The 22694-nt window shown below is 42.5% G+C and overlaps 1 protein-coding gene across 3 annotated transcripts in view; it reads right to left on the reverse strand.

Annotated features, from left to right (window-relative positions):
* LOC106567493 (rho GTPase-activating protein 26) overlaps positions 1-22694 on the reverse strand; it is a 117981-nt gene that overhangs the window by 44450 nt on the left and 50837 nt on the right. For all 3 annotated transcript variants that reach the window (XM_045693395.1, XM_014136787.2, XM_014136786.2), the window contains exons 2-8: positions 17196-17291; positions 16403-16464; positions 16167-16238; positions 14542-14643; positions 13769-13879; positions 13275-13379; positions 278-407 (exon numbers count right to left, since the gene is read on the reverse strand). In XM_045693395.1, coding sequence (XP_045549351.1) covers positions 278-407; positions 13275-13379; positions 13769-13879; positions 14542-14643; positions 16167-16238; positions 16403-16464; positions 17196-17291 — 678 coding nt within the window. The remainder of the gene's footprint in view (positions 1-277; positions 408-13274; positions 13380-13768; positions 13880-14541; positions 14644-16166; positions 16239-16402; positions 16465-17195; positions 17292-22694) is intronic.

Consider the following 22694-nt stretch of genomic DNA (forward strand, 5'->3'; position numbering starts at 1 on the left):
CCGTCACCTCTAAGAGCATGATATTCTCATCCTGAATACAATTACTCTTGTTGTTTCTATGGGGAAATTGAAATCTATTTCAAACAACACTGGTGTCTAAACAACATTGGTGTGACTAAAGCGATAGTCGTGACGTTACCGCCACCATGCTTTTCTAAGTGGTAAAAATAAATCACTGAGTAGTGAAATTGTATCCTATTGCAGCATGAGAGAGAGAGAGAGAGAGAGAGAGAGAGAGAGAGAGAGAGAGAGAGAGATAGCAGGATGGGACACTCACGTTTCTCCTGTACAAACAGGTATCCCTCCATGGTGTCATGGCTGATACTCTTGTGCTCATGGGGGTTCTCCTTCATCTTCCTCATCAGACACTCCACCTCAGACCGTGTGCTTTCAAAACGGTTCCGCGTCTGAACGGGGCAGGAAAGGAGACAGACACTGATGGAAACATCCTAACACCCTGCATTCTGTGCAATTCACCGTTGTCTGCAGTCAGTGTGTTAGGGCTAGGTCAAAACCTTATATCACAATATTTATCACATTTATTATGGTATTTTATGTTTTTTAATAATAAAAGTTCTAAATATGCTTTATGAGTAGTTCATGACCCTAGAGTGGCAAAACAAACATTATAATTGATTGTAATTGGGCTTTCTCAATTTTGATGGTTTTATACTGTTCCAACTAAATACATTTTCAGCATTTTCTACCACTTCTGTATTTCCTGTACTTTTGTAATAATTTCCACACTGTGCCACGCAGAGATGCATGATATGGGCAAAACATCTAGGCCTAGTTAAAAGCTGAACTGTTGGAATCATGGAAATAAAATGATTATTCTAATTCTATAGTTCAAATAAAGTGGCAGCACATTGAATGCATTGTTGTTTGACATGACAATGAATGAATAAGCCAGGGAGGAATTATTGACAGGGTAGGAACCAAAGTGTTGGCCAATGTTTCCAGGGGACCCTAATTAGTGAGAGATTAGCAAACTTAGGCATGTCATAACAACAACAAACTCTAAACTTACTTATCCATTCATAACTGACCAAATTATGAAAGACAAGCATTGTCATTTTGAATTCTGTAAAGTGAGTGTTAAAGAGGTGAAATAATTATTGTTGTCTATCAACAATGACAAGCCATCTGGGTCTGACAACTTGGATGGAAAATTACTGCGGATGACAACAGACTATATCTCTCCAATCTAAATCTACAGGAAAGTGTGTGCTCTCAGGCCTGGAGGGAGAAAAAGTCATTCCGCTACCTAAGAAAAGCAAAGCACCCTTTACTGGCTCAAACAGCCAACCAATCAGCCTGCTACCAATCCTTAGTAAACCTTTGGGAAAAAATGTGTTTGACCAGACACAATTATATTTCATAGTAAACAAATGACTGAAAAGAAATTAGCTGAAGGAAATTGATAATAAGAAGCTGTTTTGTTAGACCGATCATAATTTGCTGCTGGAAAAACGTATGTGTTATGGCTTCACATACCCTGCTATATTGTTGATTGAGAGTTACCTGTCTAATATAAAACAGAGGGGGCTCTTCAATGGAAGCCTCTCCAACAAAATCCAGGTAGAGTTGGGAATTCCTCAGGGAAGTTGTCTTGGCTGCTTACTGTTTAAAATATTAACTAATGACCTGCCACTGGCACTGAGTAAAGCCTGTGTACCTACAGTGCATTCGGAAGTTATTCAGCCCGCTTGACTTTTTCCACATTTTGTTGCATAACAGCCTTATTCTAAAATTGATTAAATATATACCCCATAGTGATGAAGCAAAGAAAGGTTTTTTAGAAATGTTTGCAAAATCTTTATATAAAAAAACCTGAAATATCACATTTACATAAGTATTCAGACCCTTTACTCAGTACTTTGTTCAAGCACCTTTGGAAGCGATTACAGCCTAGAGTCTTCTTGGGTATGATGCTACAAGCTTGGCTCACCTGTATTTGGGGAGTTTGTGTACTTTACTCTGTTCATCTTTCCCTCGATCCTGACTAGTCTCCCAGTCCCTGCCGCTGAAAAACATCCCCACAGCATGATGCTGCCACCACCATGCTTCACAGTAAGGATGGTGGCAGGTTTCCTCCAGACGTGATGCTTGGTATTCAGGCCAAAGAGTTGAATCTTGGTTTCAGACCAGAGAATCTTGTTTCTCATGGTCTGAGTGTTCTTTAGGTGCCTTTTGGCAAACTCCAAGCAGGCTGTCATGTGCCTTTTACTGAGGAGTGGCTTCTGCCTGGCCACTCTACCATAAAGGCCTGATTGGTGGAGTGCTGCAGAGATGATTGTCCTTCTGGAAGATTCTCCCATCTCCACAGAGGAACTCTGGAGCTCTGTCAGGGTGACCATCGGGTTCTTGGTCACCTCCCTGACCAAGTCCCTTCTCCCCCGATTGCTCAGCTTGGCTGGGCGGCCAGCTCTAGGAAGAGTCTTGGTGGTTCCAAACTTCTTCCATTTAAGAATTATGAAGGCCACCCGGACTATTTACATTGAACCCCCGTCTTTGTTTTTACACTGTTGCTACTCGCTGTTTATTATCTATGCATAGTCACTCTACAAATTACCTCGATTAACCTGTACCCCCGCACATTGACTCGGTACCGGTACCCCCTGTATATAGCCTTGTTATTGTTATGGAAATGTATTATGTTACTTTTTGATTGATTAGATTTTTTTACTTTAGATTATTTAGCAAATATTTTATTAACTCTATTTCTTGAACTGCATTGTTGGTTAAGGGCTTGTAGGTAAGCGTTTCACGGTAAGTTCTACACCTGTTGTATTCGGCGCATGTGACATAACATTTGATTTGATTTGTGTTCTTGGGGACCTTCAATGCTGCAGACATATTTTGGTAACCTTTCCCCAGATCTGTGCTTCGACACAATCCTGTCTCCGAGCTCTACGGACAATTCCTGCAACCTCATGGCTTGGTTTTTGCTCTGACATGCACTGTCAACTGTGGGACCTTATATAGACAGGTGTGTGCCTTTCCAAATCATGTCAATTCAATCAATTCAATTAACCACACGTGGACTCCAATCAAGTTGTAGAAACCTCTCAAGGATGATCAATGGAAACAGGATGCACCTGAGCTCAATTTTGAGTCTCATAGCAAAGGGTCTGAATACTTATATAAATAAGGTATGTGTTTTCTATTTTTAAGAAATTTGCTAACATTTCTAAAAACCTGTTTTGTCTTTGTCATTATGGGGTATTGTGTGTAGATTGATGACGATTTATTTTGGAATAAGGCTATAACGTAACAAAATGTGAAAAAAGTAAATGGGTCTGAATACTTTCCGAATGAACTGTATGTACGCCATGACTCAACATTATACACATCAGCTACCACAGCAAGTGAAATCACTGCAACATAACCTTTTCACGTGGGAATTCCAAATGTCTCTAACGGTCACCGTACAGTCAGCTGTTTTATGTGTGTGCTGTCAGAATGCACTCACTGTTCCAAAATGTGATTGTTACGCAACAGGACAGTTAACCCGTGCTGCCCTCAAACCAGGGCACGCTGCCTGCTAATTATCTATAAGCTATGTTTAAACTGGTCAATTTAAAATTATTTTCGAACAACAGTTCGAATTGATCTGTGTTCCGTCTCCTCATTAATTCACATAAGAAGTAGCCCATTTCACTGTTGCAGACAATTTATGTTTGAGGCTTTATTGAGCTGGCCAAGCCCAAGCACTTCCCCAGTGTTTCCCCAGATCAAGTATGAAGACAATGTGCATCTCTAGTCAGAACACATTTTCTGTCTGGCGCCTGCATTGCCTTCATTGTTATTTTCCTTAAAAATAATAACTTTGGTAATGTGTCCGTTCCTATCAAAGTAAATGCCTTATTTTCTGTATATCGTGTTGTTGTTTCTACTGTAGCATACCGTATATCTTTATGGAGCATAATGTATTTACAGTTTTTTTCACGTTTTCATGTACTGGTGACAAATCATACATTCCAATTCTTGCATATATTGTAATGGAAACATGATGTGTGTAAAATACGTTTTTGAAGACTGCACTGATTATGATGAGCTAATGCTAAGCTATTTGCCAGCTATGTGTGGCACCATGTTTGTTTACATCATTCAATACATTCTGGTCTGTCAGACCAAAGATGTTATAAAAAATTAGGTGAAGGGATAGTTCCCTTGACTGACTGAAGGTGCTTTCAAGACAACTGGGAACTTTGAAAAATACAAGGTCAAATCACGATGTCCGTGATCTTCAGGTTGGAAAGTCAGAGCTCTAGAAAGAGGTCCAAGTTGCCGAGTTGGAGTTCTGAGTTGGATAACCATTCAAAATGATTTGTCCCAGTCAGAGCTTGTTTTTTCCGAATTCCCAGTTGTCTTGAACGCACTTAAGTCTGAAGTTGGACATTTCCGAGTTCCCAGTTGTTTTGAACGCGGCATCAGATTGTAACTATGGTACCTCAGGGTTGCCAGCTTAGACCCCCCCTTTCCAAGGGTTGTATTTTTATTTAGAATATACAGTTGAAGTCGGAAGTTTACATAACTTAGGTTGGAGTCATTAAAACTTCACAAATTTCATGTTAACAAACTATAGTTTTGGCAAGTCGGTTAGGACATCTACTTTGTGCATGACACAAGTAATTTTTCCAGCAATTGTTTACAGACAGATTATTTCACTTATAATTCACTGTATCACAATTCCAGTGGGTCAGAAGTTTACATACACTAAGTTGACTGTGCCTTTAAACAGCTTGGAAAATTCCAGAAAATGATATCATGGCTTTAGAAGCTTCTGACAGGCTAATTGACATAATTTGAGTCAATTGGAGGAGTACCTGTGGATGTATTTCAAGGCCTACCTTCAAACTCAGTGCCTCTTTGCTTGCCATCATGGGAAAATCAAAATAAATCAGCCAAGACCTCAGAAAAAAAAAGTAAACTTCCACACATCTGGTTCATCCTTGGGAGCAATTTCCAAATGCATGAAGGTACCACGTTCATCTGTACAAACAATAGTACGCAAATATAAACACCATGGGACCACACAGCCGTCACACCGCTCAGGAAGGAGACACGTTCTGTCTCCTAGAGATTAATGTACTTTGGTGCAAAAAGTGCAAATCAATCCCAGAACAACAGCAAAGGACCTTGTGAAGACACTGGAGGAAACAGGTACAAAATTATCTATATCCACAGTAAAACAAGTCCTATATCGACATAACCTGAGGCTTGCAAGCCGAAGAACACCATCCCAACCGTGATGCACGAAGGTGGCAGCATCATGTTGTGGGGGTGCTTTGCTGCAGGAGGGACTGGTGCACTTCACAAAATAGATGGCATCATGAGGGAGGAAAAGTATGTGGATATATTGAAGCAACATCTCAAGACATCAGTCAGGAAGTTGAAGCTTGGTCGCAAATGGGTCTTCCAAATGGACAATGACCCCAAGCATACTTCTAAAGTTGTGGCAAAATGGCTTAAGGACAACAAAGTCAAGGTATTGGAGTGGCCATCACAAACCCATAGAAAATGTGTGGGCAGAACTGAAAAAGTGTGTGCGAGCAAGGAGGCCTACAAACCTGACTGAGTTACACCAGCTCTGTCAGGAGGAATGGGCCAAAATTCACCTAACTTATTGTGGGAAGCTTTTGGAAGGCTACCCGAAACGTTTCACCCAAGTTAAACAATTTAAAGGCAATACACTCAATTAGTATTTGGTAGCATGTAAACTTCTGACCCACTGGGAATGTGATGAAAGAAATAAAAGCTGAAATAAATAATTCTCTCTACTATTATTCTGACATTTCACATTCTTAAAATAAAGTGGTGATCCTAACTGACCTAAGACTATAATTGTACTAAGATTAAATGTCAGCAATTGTGAAAAACTTATTTTAAATGTATTTGGCTAAGGTGTATGTAAACTTCCGACTTCAACTGTACATATGAAATGAGTAAAGCAGTATGTAAGTATCATTAAAGTGACTAGTGTTCCATTATTAAAGTGGCAAGTGATTCCGTGTCTATGTATATAGGGCAGCAGCCCTATTTAAAATAAAGTGATGATCCTAACTGACCTAAAACAGGGACTTTTTACTAGGATTAAATGTCAGGAATTGTGAAAAACTGAGTTTAAATGTATTTGGCTAAGGTGTATGTAAACCCTCCGACTTCAACTGTAAACTTATCCTGTGTTTGCACCACATTTATTGATAAATCCCCCATCATAGTAATATTTCCTGCATCATATCCCCCCACGATACCTTCCCCCATTTCTATACCCCATGGACTTGAAAACCCCCCCACAAACCCCCCCTAAAATGGTTTCATCCCTATTTGGTTTGATGATCTGTGGGATCTGTCAAAAACTGTAAACGACTTGTCAAGTAATGTGCTCCGGTACTTGTATACACTGTAACAAGTACATTGAAGATTTGTAATATGCTGAAAAGTGGGCAAACTAAGTTAATATTTTTCAGGCAATGGGCGCACCCATCTTTGATTTTGGCTTTGTTTATTTGGGTCTTATAGCAAATAGCATTCTGGGATTAGGGAGTTTCGCTTGTCAAACATAAACAAACATGGCTGCCATCATAAAGAATTTAGCTGCTGTTAGCTTAGCTGATATGCGTCTCTTTTCTAAACAATATTACATTTCTCCCTTGTGCGCACCAGAGATGTGGTACATTGTAAACAAGTCTAACTGTTAGGTCGCTAACTTGTTTTGTTTTTTTGTCAGCGCAACCTGTTATTTATTCTGGTTTATTGAATGAGTTAACCTGTCTGGGCTAAAGGGCAGTATTGTCACGGCCGGATAAAAAACGTACCCGATTTAAACGCTCTTTCCCAGAAACGAGAATATCCATATTATTAGTAGATTTGGATAGAAAACACTCTGAAGTTTCTAAAACTGTTTGAATGGTGTCTGTGAGTATAACAGAACTCATATGGCAGGCAAAAACCTGAGAAAATTCCAAGCAGGAAGTGGTCTGTCTGCGATTTTGTAGTTCTCCCTTTGCTTCTCTATCGAAACTACAGTGCCCATGGCGTTATGTGGCACTTTCTAAGGCTTCCATTGGCTCTCTAAAGCGTTCAGAAAGCGGATTGACGCATCGCCTGTCTCTGGGCAGATAACAGCAGCAGAGTTTGTCAGTGGACTGCCTGGTGACAGAGAGATTGGAGATGCGAGACCTCGCCATTTTTTCTCTTCTTTTTTTTGAATGAATACAGCATTGTCCGGTTGGAATAATATCGCTATTTTACGAGAAAAATACCATAAAAATGTATTTTAAACAGCGTTTGACATGCTTCTAAGTACGGTAAAGGAACATTTTGAATTTTTTTTGTCTCAAAATGCGCTCGCGCGTTACCCTTTGGATAGTGACCTGAACGCACAAACAAAACGGGGGTATTTGCACATAACTATGGATTATTTGGAACAAAAACAACATTTGTTGTGGAAGTAGCAGTCCTGGGAGTGCATTCTGACGAAGAACAGCAAAGGTAATCCAATTTTTCTAATAGTAATTCTGAGTTTAGTGACCCCCGAACTTGGCGGGTGTCAAATTAGCTAGCCGTGATGGCTGAGTTATGTACTCAGAATGTTGCAAAATGTGCTTTCGCCGAAAAGCTATTTTAAAATTTGACATAGCGATTGCATAAAGGAGTTCTGTATCTATAATTCTTAAAATAATTTATGTATTTTGTCAACGTTTATCATGAGTAATTTAGTAAATTCACCGGAAGTTTTGGATGGGAATGCTAGTTCTGAACATCACATGCTAATGTAAAAAGCTGGTTTTTGATATAAATATGAACTTGATTGAACAAAACATGCATGTATTGTATAACATAATGTCCTAGGAGTGTCATCTGATGAAGATCATCAAAGGTTAGTGCTGCATTTAGCTGTGTTTTGGGTTTTTGTGACATATATGCTTGCTTCAAAAATGGCTGTGTTATTTGTGTCTATGTACTCTCCTAACATAATCTAATGTTTTGCTTTCGCTGTAAAGCTTTTTTGAAATCGGACAATGTGGTTAGATTAACGAGAGCCTTATCTTTCAAATGGTGTAAAATAGTCGTATGTTTGAAATATTGAAATTATTGCATTTTTGAGGTATTTGTATTTCGCGCCACGCGATTCCACTGGCTGTTGAATAGAGTGGGACTAGCCCATAGAGGTTAAGCTGTGGAAGTGTTCTTTGTGATGTTTGGATGATAAAGTTCATTTATCTTTTACAATAAAAGGTGAAATTTACGAAAAAATTATGAAGACCTTTATTTCCCATCGGTACAAAACACTGTTTAGATGCTTTTGTGACAACAATGCTGTTTAGATGCATTTGTTGCATCATATGTTCTGTTGCTACTGTTCCAATCACAGATTTGCGATGGTACACAGCAGGGACCACTCAACAATGATCACAAATATGTGATCGTACCCGTCAAAGGGTTAACAAAGAGCTGCAGTCGGATTTAAAATGGGTGACAAGTAATAAGCTCGTACTAAATATTTAAAAAACTAAAAGCTTTGTATTTGGGACAAACCATTCCCTAAACCTCAACTAAATATTTTAATGAATGTGGAAATTGAGCAAGTTGAGGAAACCAAACTGCTTGGCGCAACCACAATTGTGCTATTGTGTGTGTTTCTTTTGTTGCGTTATTTGTAACTTATTTTGCACATAATGTTTCTGCCACCGTCTCTTATGACCGAAAGGAGCTTCTGGATATCAGGGCAGCGATTACTCACCTCGTACTGGATGAAGATATTTTCTTTAACGAGTCGGACGCAAAGGATTTACTTCAGACACCCGACAAGGCCCAAAGCCCTGTGATTTGCATGAGCAAGAGACGGCAATATCGGGGACGTAGGTTGGGGTGCCTAGCAAGGATCCGAATGTGAGTACGTAATCTGCCTCTACCATCAGTCCTATTAGCCAATGTACATTCATTGGATAACAAAATAGACGAACTACGATCACGGATATCCTACCAACGGGACAGTGAAAACTGTAATATCTTATCTTTCACCGAGTCGTAGCTGAACGACAACATGAATAACATACAGCTGGCGGGGTTTACGCTGCATCGGCAAGATAGAACAGCCGCATCCGGTAAGACAATGGGTGGCGGTCTGTGTATATTTGTAAACAACAGCTGGTGCACGAAATCTAATAGTAAGGAAGACTCAAGGTTTTGTTCACCTGAGGTAGAGTATCTCATGATAAGCTGTAAACCACACTATTTACTAAGAGAGTTTTCATCTATATTCTTCGTAGCTGTTTATTTACCACCACAAAACGATGCTGGCACTAAGACCGCACCCAATGAGCTGTATAAGGCCATAAGCAAACAGTAGCCGGGGAATTGAATGCAGGGAAACTTAAATCCATTTTACCTAATTTCTACTAGCATGTTAAATGTGCAACCAGAGGGAAAACATTTTTTTTAGATCAACTTTACTCCACACACAGAGACGCACACGTACAACGCTCTCCCTCTGACTCCATTTGGCAAATCTGACCAAACCTGCCTACAAGAAAAAACTAAAGCAGGAAGCACCAGTGACTCGGTCAATAAAGAAGTGGTCAGATGACGCAGATGCTAAACTACAGGATTGTTTTTCTAACACAGACTGGAATATGTTCTGGGATTCTTCCGATGGCATTGAGGAGTACACCACATCAGTCATTGGCTTCATCAATAAATGCATCGATGACATCATCCCCACAGTGACTGTATGTACATACCCCAACCAAAAGCTATGGATCACGGGCAACATCCGCACTGAGTTAAAGGGTAGAGCTGCCGCTTTCAAGGAGTGGGACTCTAACCGGGAAGCGTATAAGAAATCCCACTATGCCGTCCGACGAACCATCAAACAGGTAAAGCGTCAATACAGGACTAAGATTGAATCGTACTACACCGGCTCCGACGCTCGTCGGATGTGGCAGTGTTTGCAAACTATTACAGACTACAAAGGGAAGCACAGCCGAGAGCTGCCCAGTGAGTCGAGCCTACCAGATGAGCTAAATTACTGCTATGCTCACTTCGAGGCAAGCAACACTGAAGCATGCATGAGAGCATCAGCTGTTCCGGACGACAGTGTGATCACAGTGAGTAAGACCTTTAAACAGGTCAACATTCACAAGGCCGCAGGGCCAGACAGATTACCAGGAGGTGTACTTCGAGTATGCGCGTACCAACTGGCAAGTGTCTTCAAAATACTTTTTCAACTTGTCCCTGACTGAGTCTGAAATACCAACATGTTTCAAGCAAAGCACCATAGTCCCTGTGCCCAAGAACACTAAGGTAACCTGCTTAAATGACTACCGACCCGTAGCACTCACGTCTGTAGCCATGAAGTGCTTTGAAAGGCTGGTCATGGCTCACTTCAACACCATTATCCCAGAAACCCTAGACCCACTCCAATTTGCATACCACCCCAACAGATCCACAGATGATGCCAGCTCCATTGCACTCCACACTGCCCTTTCCCACCTGGTCAAAAGGAACACCTATGTGAGAATACTATTCATTGACTACAGCTCAGCGTTCAACACCATTGCGCCCTCAAAGCTCATCACTAATCGAAGGAACCTGGGACTAAACACCTACCACTGCAACTGGATCCTGGACTTTCTGACGGGCCGCCCCCAGGTGGTAAGGATAGGTAGCAACACATCTGCCACACTGATTCTCAACACGGGGGCCGCTCAGGAGTGCGTGCTCAGTCCCCTCCTGGCACGGCACAACTCCAACACCATCATTAAGTTTGCCAACAACAAAACAGTGGTAGGCCTGATCACTGACAATGATGAGACAGTCTACAGGGAGGAGGTCAGAGACCTGGCCATGTGGTGCCAGGATAACAACCTCTCCCTCAACGTGATCAAGACAAAGGAGGTTATTGTGAACTACAGGAAAAGGAGGGCCGAGCACGCCCACATTCTCATCGACAGGGCTGTAATGGAGCAGGTTGAGAGCTTCAAGTTCCTTGATGTCCACATCACCAACAAATTATCATGGTCCAAACACACCAAGACAGTCGGGAAGAGGGCATGACAAAGCCTATTCCCCCTCAGCAGACTGAAAAGATTTGCCCTGGGTCCTCAGATCCTCAAAAAGTTCTACAGCTGCACCATCGAGAGCATCCTGACTGGTTGCATCACTACCTGGTACGGCAACTGCTCAGCCTCTGAACGCAAGGCACTACAGAGGATAGTGCGTACAGCCCAGTACCAATCACTGGGGCCAAGCTTCCTGCCATCCAGGACCTCTACACCAGGCGGTGTCAGAGGAAGGCCCTAAAAATTGTCAAAGACTCCAGCCACCCTAGTCATAGACTGTTCTCTCTGCTACTGCACAGCAAGCGGTTCCGGAGCTCCAAGTCTAGGTAAAAGGCTTAACAGCTTTTTCAGTTCTGCCCACAAATTTTCTATGGGATTGAGGTCAGGGCTTTGTGATGGCCACTCTAATACCTTGACTTTGTTGTCCTTAAGCCATTTTGCCACAACTTTGGAAGTATGTTTTGGGTCATTGTCCATTTGGAAGACCATTTGCAACCAAGCTTTAACTTCCTGACTAATATCTTGAGATGTTGCTTCAATATATCCACAAAATTTTCCTCCCTCATGATGCCATCTATTTTGTCAAGTGCACCATTCCCTCCTGCAGCAAAGCACCCCCACAGCATGATGCTGCCACCCCGTGCTTCAAGGTTGGGATGGTGTTCTTCGGCTTGCAAGCTTCCCCCTTTTTCCTCCAAACATAACGATGGTCATTATGACATCAGACCAGAGGACATTTCTCCAAAAATTACGAGCGTGGTCCCCATGTGCTGTTGCAAACCGTAGTCTGGCTTTTTTATGGCGGTTTTGGAGAATTGGCTTCTTCCTTGATGAGCGGCCTTTCGATATAGGACTCGTTTGACTGTGGATATAGATACTTTTGTACCTGTTTCCTCCGGGTGTCCTTCCTGAGCGTTATGACGGCTGCGTGGTCCCATGGTGTTTATACATGCGTACTATTGTTTGTACAGATGAACGTGGTACCTTCAGGCATTTGGAAATTCCTCCCAAGGTTGAATCAGACTTGTGAAGGTCTACAATTTTTTGCTGAGGTCTTGGCTGATTTCTTTTGATTTTCCTTTGATGTTAAGCAAAGAGGCACTGAGTTTGAAGGTAGGCCTTGAAATAGGTACAGTCAAGTTAGTGTATGTAAACTTCTGACCCACTGGAATTGTGATACAGTGAATTATAAGTGAAATAATCTGTCTGTAAACAATTGTTGGAAAAATGACTTGTCATCCACAAAGTAGATGTCCTAACCGACTTGCCAAAACACACAGGCACAGAAACACATTTTAATATTGTTGTATGGTATTGTACATTTTGTGTTGTGGATATGTAGTGGTGTGGTGATGTTATGTGATGTACTGTTTTATTTTGTTTTTTGTTTATTTATTTTGTGATGTGCCTTAATGTGTCTGAACCCCAAGAAGAGTAGCTGCTCCTTGGCAGCAGTTAATGGGGGTCCATAATAAATACAAATAAAACATAGCTAACATATTCATGTTTCACCTATTCCTCTCTGATTTAAGATACAGTTGCACAAACAACATTCTTATCTAGGCCTAGACCAGCATTAGTACCAGGCTGTATTTATTAGCTATCTACATTTGCTCTGACTCTTAGTACATTTAGCAAGCTTGCTAACTAGTGTTTAGCATTAGCGGCTAACCAGATGTATTTTAGCCACAACTTGCTAAGAAAAGATGAACTAGCAGACTGTAGTTTGCAAACAGTAAGATACACAAACTAATAGTGTAATTGTAGAACGCTTGTGGAAAGCAGCATTGTTTACACCAACATCTTGTTGCATCTATCTTCCCATGCAGACCGCGGCAAGAAAGTGTTTGCAACTCTGTGGTCGAACAACTGCTCTCTCCTTGAGTGACAGGCGGCAGGGCTTGGTGTAGGAAGAGGCATACAGCAGGAGGAGGGAGAAAGACAACTCAAATAGCAAACGGAGTAAACTATAAAAACTGACATAACATGTGCGGAGCTGCGTATCACATTTAACAAACCAAACATTGAAATACCGTTATTGAAGGTAAAGTAAAAACCCAAACCGGTCCATGCATCAATACGGGTATATAGTAAAATACAATATACCGCCCAGCCCAGCCTTGAAATGTCTTTGGTGTGGCAAAATATTATATCTCACCAGCACCTAATGGCTGTAATGTATGGCATTGATATGTATCTTACATTCTGAATGCTGATAGTGAGGTCTGTCTTGAAGTGGTTGAAGTCTTTGGCCAACTCGTACCCATGGTGATAGTAAGTAAACAGCCCTTGAAGAAATGCCAGCAACTAGAATTGATACAAAGGACGAAACGGAAAGGAAACGTGGTTGAGAAACGTAATTCAATTCCATCAACCTAATCTACTGTAATTTGATTTGAAAGGTACTTGTTGTCAGCTATATTTATTCTGTAGACAGTGTCATGGAGAGATGACTAAGCATGTAAGGTGTATAGAGTACAGTAACAGTATTAGGGTTGCAAAACTCCAGTAACCGTCCCAAAATTCCCAGATTTTCCAAAAATCCTGGTTGGAAGATTACCTGAATCAGGAGGGAATAAGCAGGAAATCGGGAGACTTCCTACCAGGATTTCTGGAAAACCTTGGAAGTTTAGGAAAGTTCATGGAATTTTGCAACCCTAAACAGTATAGACAGCGAGATTGACATGCTCACTCACCGGCTCTACGAAGTCAAACATCTTCCTCTCCTGGACCTCCTGCACCTTGAACACGTACTCCAGAGACACCTCGTAGAAATGCTGCCGCACGTGGTCCACCTGACTGTCTGCCTGCACCACACACAAAATGATGGGGTGCTGTTTTAAATGACTTTCAGGTGAAACACTCAGTGAAGTAACGCTGTTTGCTCTCCCATCTGAATGGTCGTGCTATACACCACAAAGCCCGCCACATTATCTCCACCCACTTCAACTTTGCTTTGATCTCCTCCCATTTAGGTGTGAGATACCGGACAACTCTGAGGCGCACTGTGCGTTTCGGGAGGAGTTTCATTCCGAGGGCTATCACCATAGAGAACAATTCCATGTCATTTCTCCCATGGACGGGGGGGGAGAGAGGGGAGACTATTCCTGACTGGCTGTTGCTTGTTTCTTCCATGTTTCATATTTGTTTTAAGTATCTATGTGTGAGCTGTGACAAGATTTTCCTCTTGTAGGACAATAAACGTGATTCTGACTCTGTTTGAACTGACTTACAGCGCACACACACACACACACACACACACACACACACACACATACACACACACATACACACACACACACACACACACACACACACACACACACACACACACACACACACACACACACACACACACACACACACACACACACATACACAAACACATGCATCTTAACATAAACACACGTAATGACTAGCCAACTCTAGCCCATTTTGATTGTGGGAAAGGGGAACAATGTATGCTTACTTCATGAAGATGTGCTTCTTTCTTCTTTGCTGATAGGCTTAGGTGCTTCTCCAGGACAGCACAGTACTTCTCTGTCTCTTTGTCGTATTTCTTCTTGGCTTCCTGTGATAGACAGTCAAAAGGTCACCAACAGTCACCTTGTTTCCAAGTCCTGGACACCACATAGTACAATTAATATTGACATTTTATTGAAGAGGATGTCCCATTGAGGTCAAAAGACCTCTTTCTCAGGGGAAACCTCTATATAACACATAGAGCTCTGTTTCGGCATCATCACTGCCGCCTTCCAATAGAACATCCTTTCCAACGAGTCATGGGTATTCTGGTATGTCCAGGGCTTAGCTTTACAGACAGATTTAGAGGAAAATATTGTGAGACGCAGGTTGAAATCACATCTCCTCTAGTGCTGCTGAAGCCAACAGAGACAGCCCACAGCTGGTGGGAAAACAATAGAGCACTATAAACCCGCACTTTAGACAGACAGACGGACAGACATAACAGGATGTCTCTCCCAGCCTCTCGCACATACTGTAATCAGACAGACAAGACAGACCAAGGTGTCTCTCCCAGCCTCTCTCACAGACAGACGGATAGATAGAGCAGGGTGTGTCAGTAACATACAGTACAGCACTCCTCACCCTGGGGTGCACTGACTGTGTCCACACCTACTACTGACTGATGTCATCATGATCCCTGTCCACCCGGTCGCATGACCCGGCCTTTCATCGCCAGCCAGTTTCCACAGGACGTAGAACCAACCCTCCTCAGAACAGAAGGACGACTACCAACAGCTGCACAACACATCATTACAGAGCATCCTAATGTAAGTAACAAAGGACCCTTCAATTTGCTCTAACCCTTAATAATAAATTAACCCATATCATGTCTGTTATACACTGCAAACATGTTCCAATGTGGGCTCTTTGAGTTCAAGTATCCCTTTTTGGAACAATAAATTATTCTTCAAACATTTAATTAATCTACACATTCTTTTAACTTAGACTTCAAAATAATGATGTGGTGAGAGGTAAAATCAGAAAGAGTTATATCAATACGTAATAAAGTTCACTAACATTTCTTCATTGACAATCAACCAAGTAAATCCTGATGCCCTTTATGTGACACCTGTATTGACCAGATGGTGGCAGTGTCTTATCACAACAGGCCTGTCAGCTCTGGCAGACAGAGCAGAGAGCAGTTTAGACTCAGAGGTACAGTATAGGGAGAGCTCTGAATGCTGTCATCAATGGGGATTTAATAAAGGGATGCTATTCCTTGTGGTGTATACATTTTAGACCTACACAAATGTAACTTCTGGAACCAGAACAACCAGGACAAAGTCAGTTACCTGCCAGACTGAGGGGGAAACTGCTAATATTTGAGTGATCAGTGCATTTCTTAAAAATCTGGTACTGTAGCAGCGGATAGGTTCAAATGTCCCTTGTCTTTCAAGGTTTAAGAGGGATTATGAGATGGCGACATAACCCAAAAAAGACTATAATCCACTTTATACTCCACAAGGGATTGTAAAATCACACAATGACCCAGTAGTAGGGATTATCGGGACATTTAGAGGGGGATACCCCACCCCAGCATGGGGGAGTCAAATCATAATATCTCCTTACCTTGGCAGCACTGATCTGCTCCTTCCTGAACCGCTCCAGTGGCATGATCAGCACATCATCGGCATTCTCAATCTGAGGAGAGATACAGAAAGTCACAAGACAGCTGACAGGAAGACACTCTACTGACATACTGTATAAAAACAGATAGGCCTGCTGCCAAACCTTCACTTATTGGTTATACAACACTTGAATTCCAAAGCAGTGAGCCCATGCTCCAGCATATATCTGACACTCACCATCCGCGTTCTCTCATCCTCCAGGTTCTGCAAAACTCCAGCAAACTCCTGTAGAGACTTTGCTGTAGATGGATAGAGATAAACAGGCCAGCCAGACAGACAGACAGGGGCAGAGAGGGAATACAGAGAGAGGATAACAATATATAATGAGTCAGTGGTCATCATTTGGCTCCATACAAAATCTACCATTCCACATTTGTGCCCTTGCTTGCATAACAAGGCTTTTAATTTGAAATCCTAGGTTACATGCTTGCTTTAGACCATAGTGTGTTTTCAACTAGCAAGCTATTGCCTGTTCCCTTCCCTGCTCTAGGTCTAGCCAAGAATGACTGCATTGTTTTGGGTCAGAGTTTCCACTTGAGATGCCACAATCCTGTTCCAACATTTCCACTTGACAGAATAGTACTCTCCAAATGTAGACCTCAAGTCACTTATAACTTTGAATTCCTACTGTGAAAAATATTCCAGGAATGTACTTTCAACATAATGGCAAGTTTATTCGAGGTTATTACATTTCATCCAACTCCATCCAATGAGCCTAATTGTGTTTATAACAGCCTTCCTGTACCAATTAGGTGCACTATAAGTGCAATTAGGTAGAACAAGACAGCTAGGCCAGAATGTGTACAGCTGAGTGCAGACTAATGGAGTGCATTAGCACTACTACAGTTGATCTGAATGTAGTGCAGCCGTTGGTTACAGTCGAGGGTGGTAACTGTTAATACACAACAATAGCATGCAGGACAGTTGAGTGTGGTACAGCTGAATGTGATGGAGGGCGTTACTAGCTCACCGATACATATCTCGTCGTCCGTCTCTGCGTCTCCTATGCACTGGAACTTAAACTCATTGAGAGACTCCGCAAACTTCCTCTTGGCTGTGGACAGATCTGAACAGGGACAGAGAAAGGGCAAGTCACGTTAACAAAAAGAGGGAGGCATGTGGGCATCTTTAAAAAGAAATGCACGAGATGCTAAAGGCTCCAGCTATTTTGCTCTACTTTGCACAGGTTTTGTGTCAACCATTCTCACACAGCCAGAGAGAGAGAGGGAGGGAGGGACAGAAATTGGCCATGCTTGTGTAAATAGCATGAGCCCTTCCTGCGGCCCTATGTGCGGAAAGATTTACAATCTCTTGCCAGTCCGAATAAATGAAACACAGGCCCTTGCACTTTTTCATAAATACTGGATGCCTCAGCATTTCAAGTAAGCTCTCACCTCAGGAGAGAGACTTCGGCACTGGCTATAAAACGCCAATTGGTTCAGAGTTCACTCTCGTAAAAAGTGAGTCACAACGTGTCGCTGGTATGAAAGCTGATGTACCTCAGGCAGGCCACCTGATCCAACACCAGTTCCTTGTCATGTTTCACTACACCTCTGAAATGGCTCAAATTAGGTACTGTTGTTTCTCGGTAAGGGGAATGTTGGAGACTGTTGAAGAAGGATTAGGTGAGTGACAGACTGTGCTGTAGAGGATAGGTAAGCCAAACACCCTGTCACACAAATAGCAGTACGGGGTAACAGATGTGAGAAAGACTTGGAGCTAGGGCTGGGAAAGGCCTGACTTTTCCGCTGTAGATATATCAGACAGCAGGCCTGTCATGTCATGCCACCTCTCCTCCGTGAGGTTTTCCACACATTTCTCCAGCACGTCCTTCACTGAATCCCTCGCTGGATCTCTCTGTCTCCCTCTCTGTCTCTATCCTGTCTCTCTCGCTCTCTCTGCTTTTCGTCAACTTCAGACTTTTATTGTCACTCTGTAGGCTGCATGACAACATCAACTGAGTGTACAAAACATTAGGAACACCTTCCTAATATTGAGTTGCACTCCCTTTTGCCCTCAAAACAGCTTCCATTTGTTAGGGCATGGACTCTACAAGGAGTTGAAAGCATTCCACAGGAATGATGGCCCATGTTGACTCCAATGCTTCCCACAGTTTTGTGTCAAGTTGTCTGGATGTCTTTTGGGTGATGGACCATTCTTGATACACAGAGGAAACTGTTCAGCGTGAAAAATCCAGCAGCGTTGCAGTTCTTGACACACTCAAACCGGTGCGGCTGGCACCTACTGTACTGCCATACCCCGTTCAAAGGAACGTAAATCTTTTGTCTTGCCCATTCACCCTCTGAATGGCACACATACACAATCCATGTCTCAATTGTCTCAAGGCTTAACAATCCTTCTTTAACCTGTCTTTTCCACTTCATCTACACTGATTGAAGTGGATTTGTACACTCAGTGTTTTGTACACTCAGTGTATATGTTTGGTATGACAATGAACATGACATAGTTAGCTAATGCACAAACAGATTTCTTAACCTTCTTAAACCATCCCCACCCAGGTCGTGACCAGGAGAGTCCCAGCACGGAGCTTCATGGCCAGGGTAACCCAGCTCCTGCACCCCCTACCCCAGGCCCCATACCCAGACTGGATATTGGCATGGCCGTGGCGGCCTGAGACATGGATTGGATGTTACAATTTATACGAGCATTAAAAACTCAGCCTGCTCCAGAAAGTATGCTGCCATAAAACAGGCTTCCAGGACTTCCTTGAGAGGTTGATTCATTGGGAGAGGTCTGGTCAACGTTTACGACAATAGGTCTCTTAATGGGTTATTTCATGCACCTATGCATTTCTGGGAGTGTCTACACTCTTAGAAAAAAGGGTTCCAAAAGGTTTCTTCGGCAGTCCCCATAGGACAACACTTTTTGGTTCCAGGTAGAACCCTTTTGGGTTCCATGTAGAACCATCTGTGGAAAGGGTTCTACATGGAACCCAAAAGTGTTCAACCTGGAACCAAAAAGTGTTGTCCTTTGGGGACTGCCGAAGAAACCTTTTAGGTTATAGATAGCACCTTTTTTTCTAAGTGTGTAGGGCCCTGTCTGACATATTGGCACTAGGGTTGAGCTTCTACGACATGCCACTCCAAATATCGCGATATCCAATATAATTGTTTTGCGCATTTACTAAGTAAATAATTCCTGACTGCAATATTTGTGCTTATTTACGATATTATAGTCGCATTCTCATTAAATAATCTTTGTGTGACTAAAAAATAAGGCTTAGTTAATTGTTTAGACTTAATTTTCAACATATTGATACAGGCAAACTGATAAAACTGCACAGTTTTGATTTGTAAAGTTCAAATACAGTAAAGTCTAGCACATCACGATATAGCGTCAACGTCAAATGTCACAATATCGATTTAATCCTATATCGGCCCAACCCAAATTGGCATATGACCCGATGAAGTAAAATAAACATCCAATACGTTCTGGCTAATGGACAGCGACACATCTCAGTCACACTAGCATTATTCTGTGTATTGGCATCAATACATATACACACTACATTTTACCAGAAGAATCACTCATCGTCAAGAGAACTGAGATGCATGCTGAACTCACAATGTTTTTCCCAAATCAAAACCACATTGTTGGCGCATCCGGTTCATTCTAGCCATTTACAATCGTTCCAACACAAATGAAATAATATGAATCACCTCTGCAGCCAGTTGGGTTTTTTGGAAAGAGATCCCTTGTGAGAGATGCTCTAACTCAATCACAGTGCAAAGGAAAACACCATCAACAAATGAGTCCCATGTGTCCAGCTGGATAACTGCCTGGATAACTGGCTCATACAGAGAGGAGCATTGATAACACTGTCTGGGATTTCTGTTCATTGCAAACTATGGATCTATCTATACAGTATATGTCAATTGCCCTGTTTACCTAAGCGCAACATTAGCATTAAGCTAACTGCTGCCACTGCTGTTCCGCCACTGGACGTCTGGATGTCCTGAGAGGCCAGAGGAGGAAGGATAGCGGCCAGGGACACTCGCTAAAAATAAATGACCCTATTGACACCCGCCTCTCCAGCCCTCTTCCCCCACTTCAGCAACAAAATTACCCCCATTCTTCTCCTACGCTATTCTCTGCTTCCTGATCTCCGGCCCGCGACACAATGGTGCCGCACAGTCCCGCTCTCTAGCCCCCGGAACACATTCTCACAGTGACAGACACAGGCCGGGAGAGAGGGAGAGAACGGGAATCCGCCAGAGTGCCTGCACCCAGAACAAAGAAACGTAAAATATGACAAACGATAGCAGCAGTACACATTGACCGTGTCAGTGAAAGTCAGTCCGCAGCAGGGTGGAGTGGGAGCAGCGTGTGTGGGGTGTATGAGAGAAACATGGATGAATCTTATCACAACTCTTTAGGCTGTGCGTGTTTTAGGCTGGACTGGTTAGGGAGTGGTTAGGGGCCTGGTAGTACCAGCAGCGCTGTGTGGTTCAGGCCCTGATATGCCCTTTCAAATGTGTGTGTGTGTGTGTGTGTGTGTGTGTGTGTTTGTGCACGTTTGAGATATGGCCATGGTTCGTTAATGATGTCCCCATCTATAGTTCACCACACAGTTGGTCTAATCTCACCCTCAGTGCACCCTCAATGAGCATGGCCCCTGTGTTGCAGATGCATGACATAGAGTTGAAGTCGGAAGTTTACATACACCTTAGCCAAATACATTTCAGTTTTTCACAATTCCTGACATTTAATCCAAGTAAAAATTCCCTGTTTTAGGTCAGTTAGGATCACCACTTTATTTTAAGAATGTGAGCTTCAGCTTTTAGTTCTTTCATCACATTCCCAGTAGGTCAGAAGTTTACATACACTCAATTAGTATTTGGTAGCATTGCCTTTAAATTGTTTAACTTGGGTCAAATGCTTCGGGTAGCCTTCCACAAGCTTCCCACAATAACTTGGGTGAATTTTGGCCCATTCCTCCTGATAGAGCTGGTGTAACTGAGTCAGGTTTGTAGGCCTCCTTGCTCGCACATGCTTTTTCCAGTTCTGCCCACAAATTTTCTATGGGATTGAGGTCAGGGCTTGGGTATTGGCCACTCCAATACCTTGACTTTGTTGTCCTTAAGCCATAACTTTGGAAGTATGTTTGGGGTCATTGTCCATTTGGAAGACCCATTTGCGATCAAGCTTTAACTTCCTGACTGATGTCTTGAGATGTTGCTTCAATATATCCACATAATTTTCCTGCCTCATGATGCCATCTATTTTGTGAAGTGCCCCAGTCCCTCCTGCAGCAAAGCACCCCCACAACATGATGCTGCCACCCCCATGCTTCACGGTTGGGATGGTGTTCTTCGGCTTGCAAGCCTCCCCCTTTTCCCTCCAAACATAACGATGGTCATTATTACCAAACAGTTCTATTTTTGTTTCATCAGACCAGAAGATATTTCTTCAAAAAGTATGATCTTTGTCCACATGTGCAGTTGTAAACCGTAGTCTGACTTTTTTATGGCGGTTTTGGAGCAGTGGCTTCTTCCGCATCTTTGCTGAGCGGCCTTTCAGGTTATGTCGATATAGGACTCGTTTTACTGTGGATATAGATACTTTTGTACCTGTTTCCTCCAGCATCTTCACAAGGTCCTTTGCTGTTGTCTGGGATTGATTTGCACTTTTTTTTGGAATTGTGATACAGTGAATTATAAGTGAAATAATCAGTCTGTAAACAATTGTTGGAAAAATTACTTGTGTCATGCAAAAAGTAGATGTCCTAACCGACTTGCCAAAACTATAGTTTGTTAACAAGAAATTTGTGGAGTGGTTGAAAAACTAGTTTTAATGACACCAACCTAACTGTATGTAAACTTCCGACTTCAACTGTACCACAGACACACACATGCGCGTACACACACGCACGGATACACACACACACGCTCCCTGCTGCTGGCCTAGCTCTGTATCATTAAAGATTGCTGGGGAAATACCAGTGAAACAAATACAGTGCTGTCTGTGAGTATGTGCATGTCCGTGCATGCGCGTGTATGTGTCTGTACAGAGGCTCCCTCAGTATAAAGCCCGGGCCCTGTAACCATATCAACAGGATATCCACAAGTACCCAGAGTCCTATGCAGCGCTTTGTTGCACACGGATCTGAATAGCAGCACTATTCATTTAGGAAAACAAAGGCATATTACAGCAGCAACTAGGGCTGTCGCGGTGACCGTATTACCGCCACACTGGCAGTCATGAGTCAATTCCACATGACCGTTGAGTCACGGTAATCTCCTGTTATGCACTCTGGACATGCTTTGGTAATAACTATCAAGCCCTGATGGCCTGGTGCTCAGGGCTCTGTTGTCCCTATAACTACTCTGACATCAATGCAAATGCAATGGTAAGTCACATCAAACACTTCTCATCAAAACAGTATCATGCTTTTAAAACTCCCGTCACTGTGATGATCAATTTGAAGAAATGTTCAACTGCAGGTTGA

The sequence above is a fragment of the Salmo salar genome, chromosome ssa13, assembly GCF_905237065.1.
Source record: "Salmo salar chromosome ssa13, Ssal_v3.1, whole genome shotgun sequence".
In the NCBI taxonomy this organism is placed as follows: domain Eukaryota; kingdom Metazoa; phylum Chordata; class Actinopteri; order Salmoniformes; family Salmonidae; genus Salmo; species Salmo salar.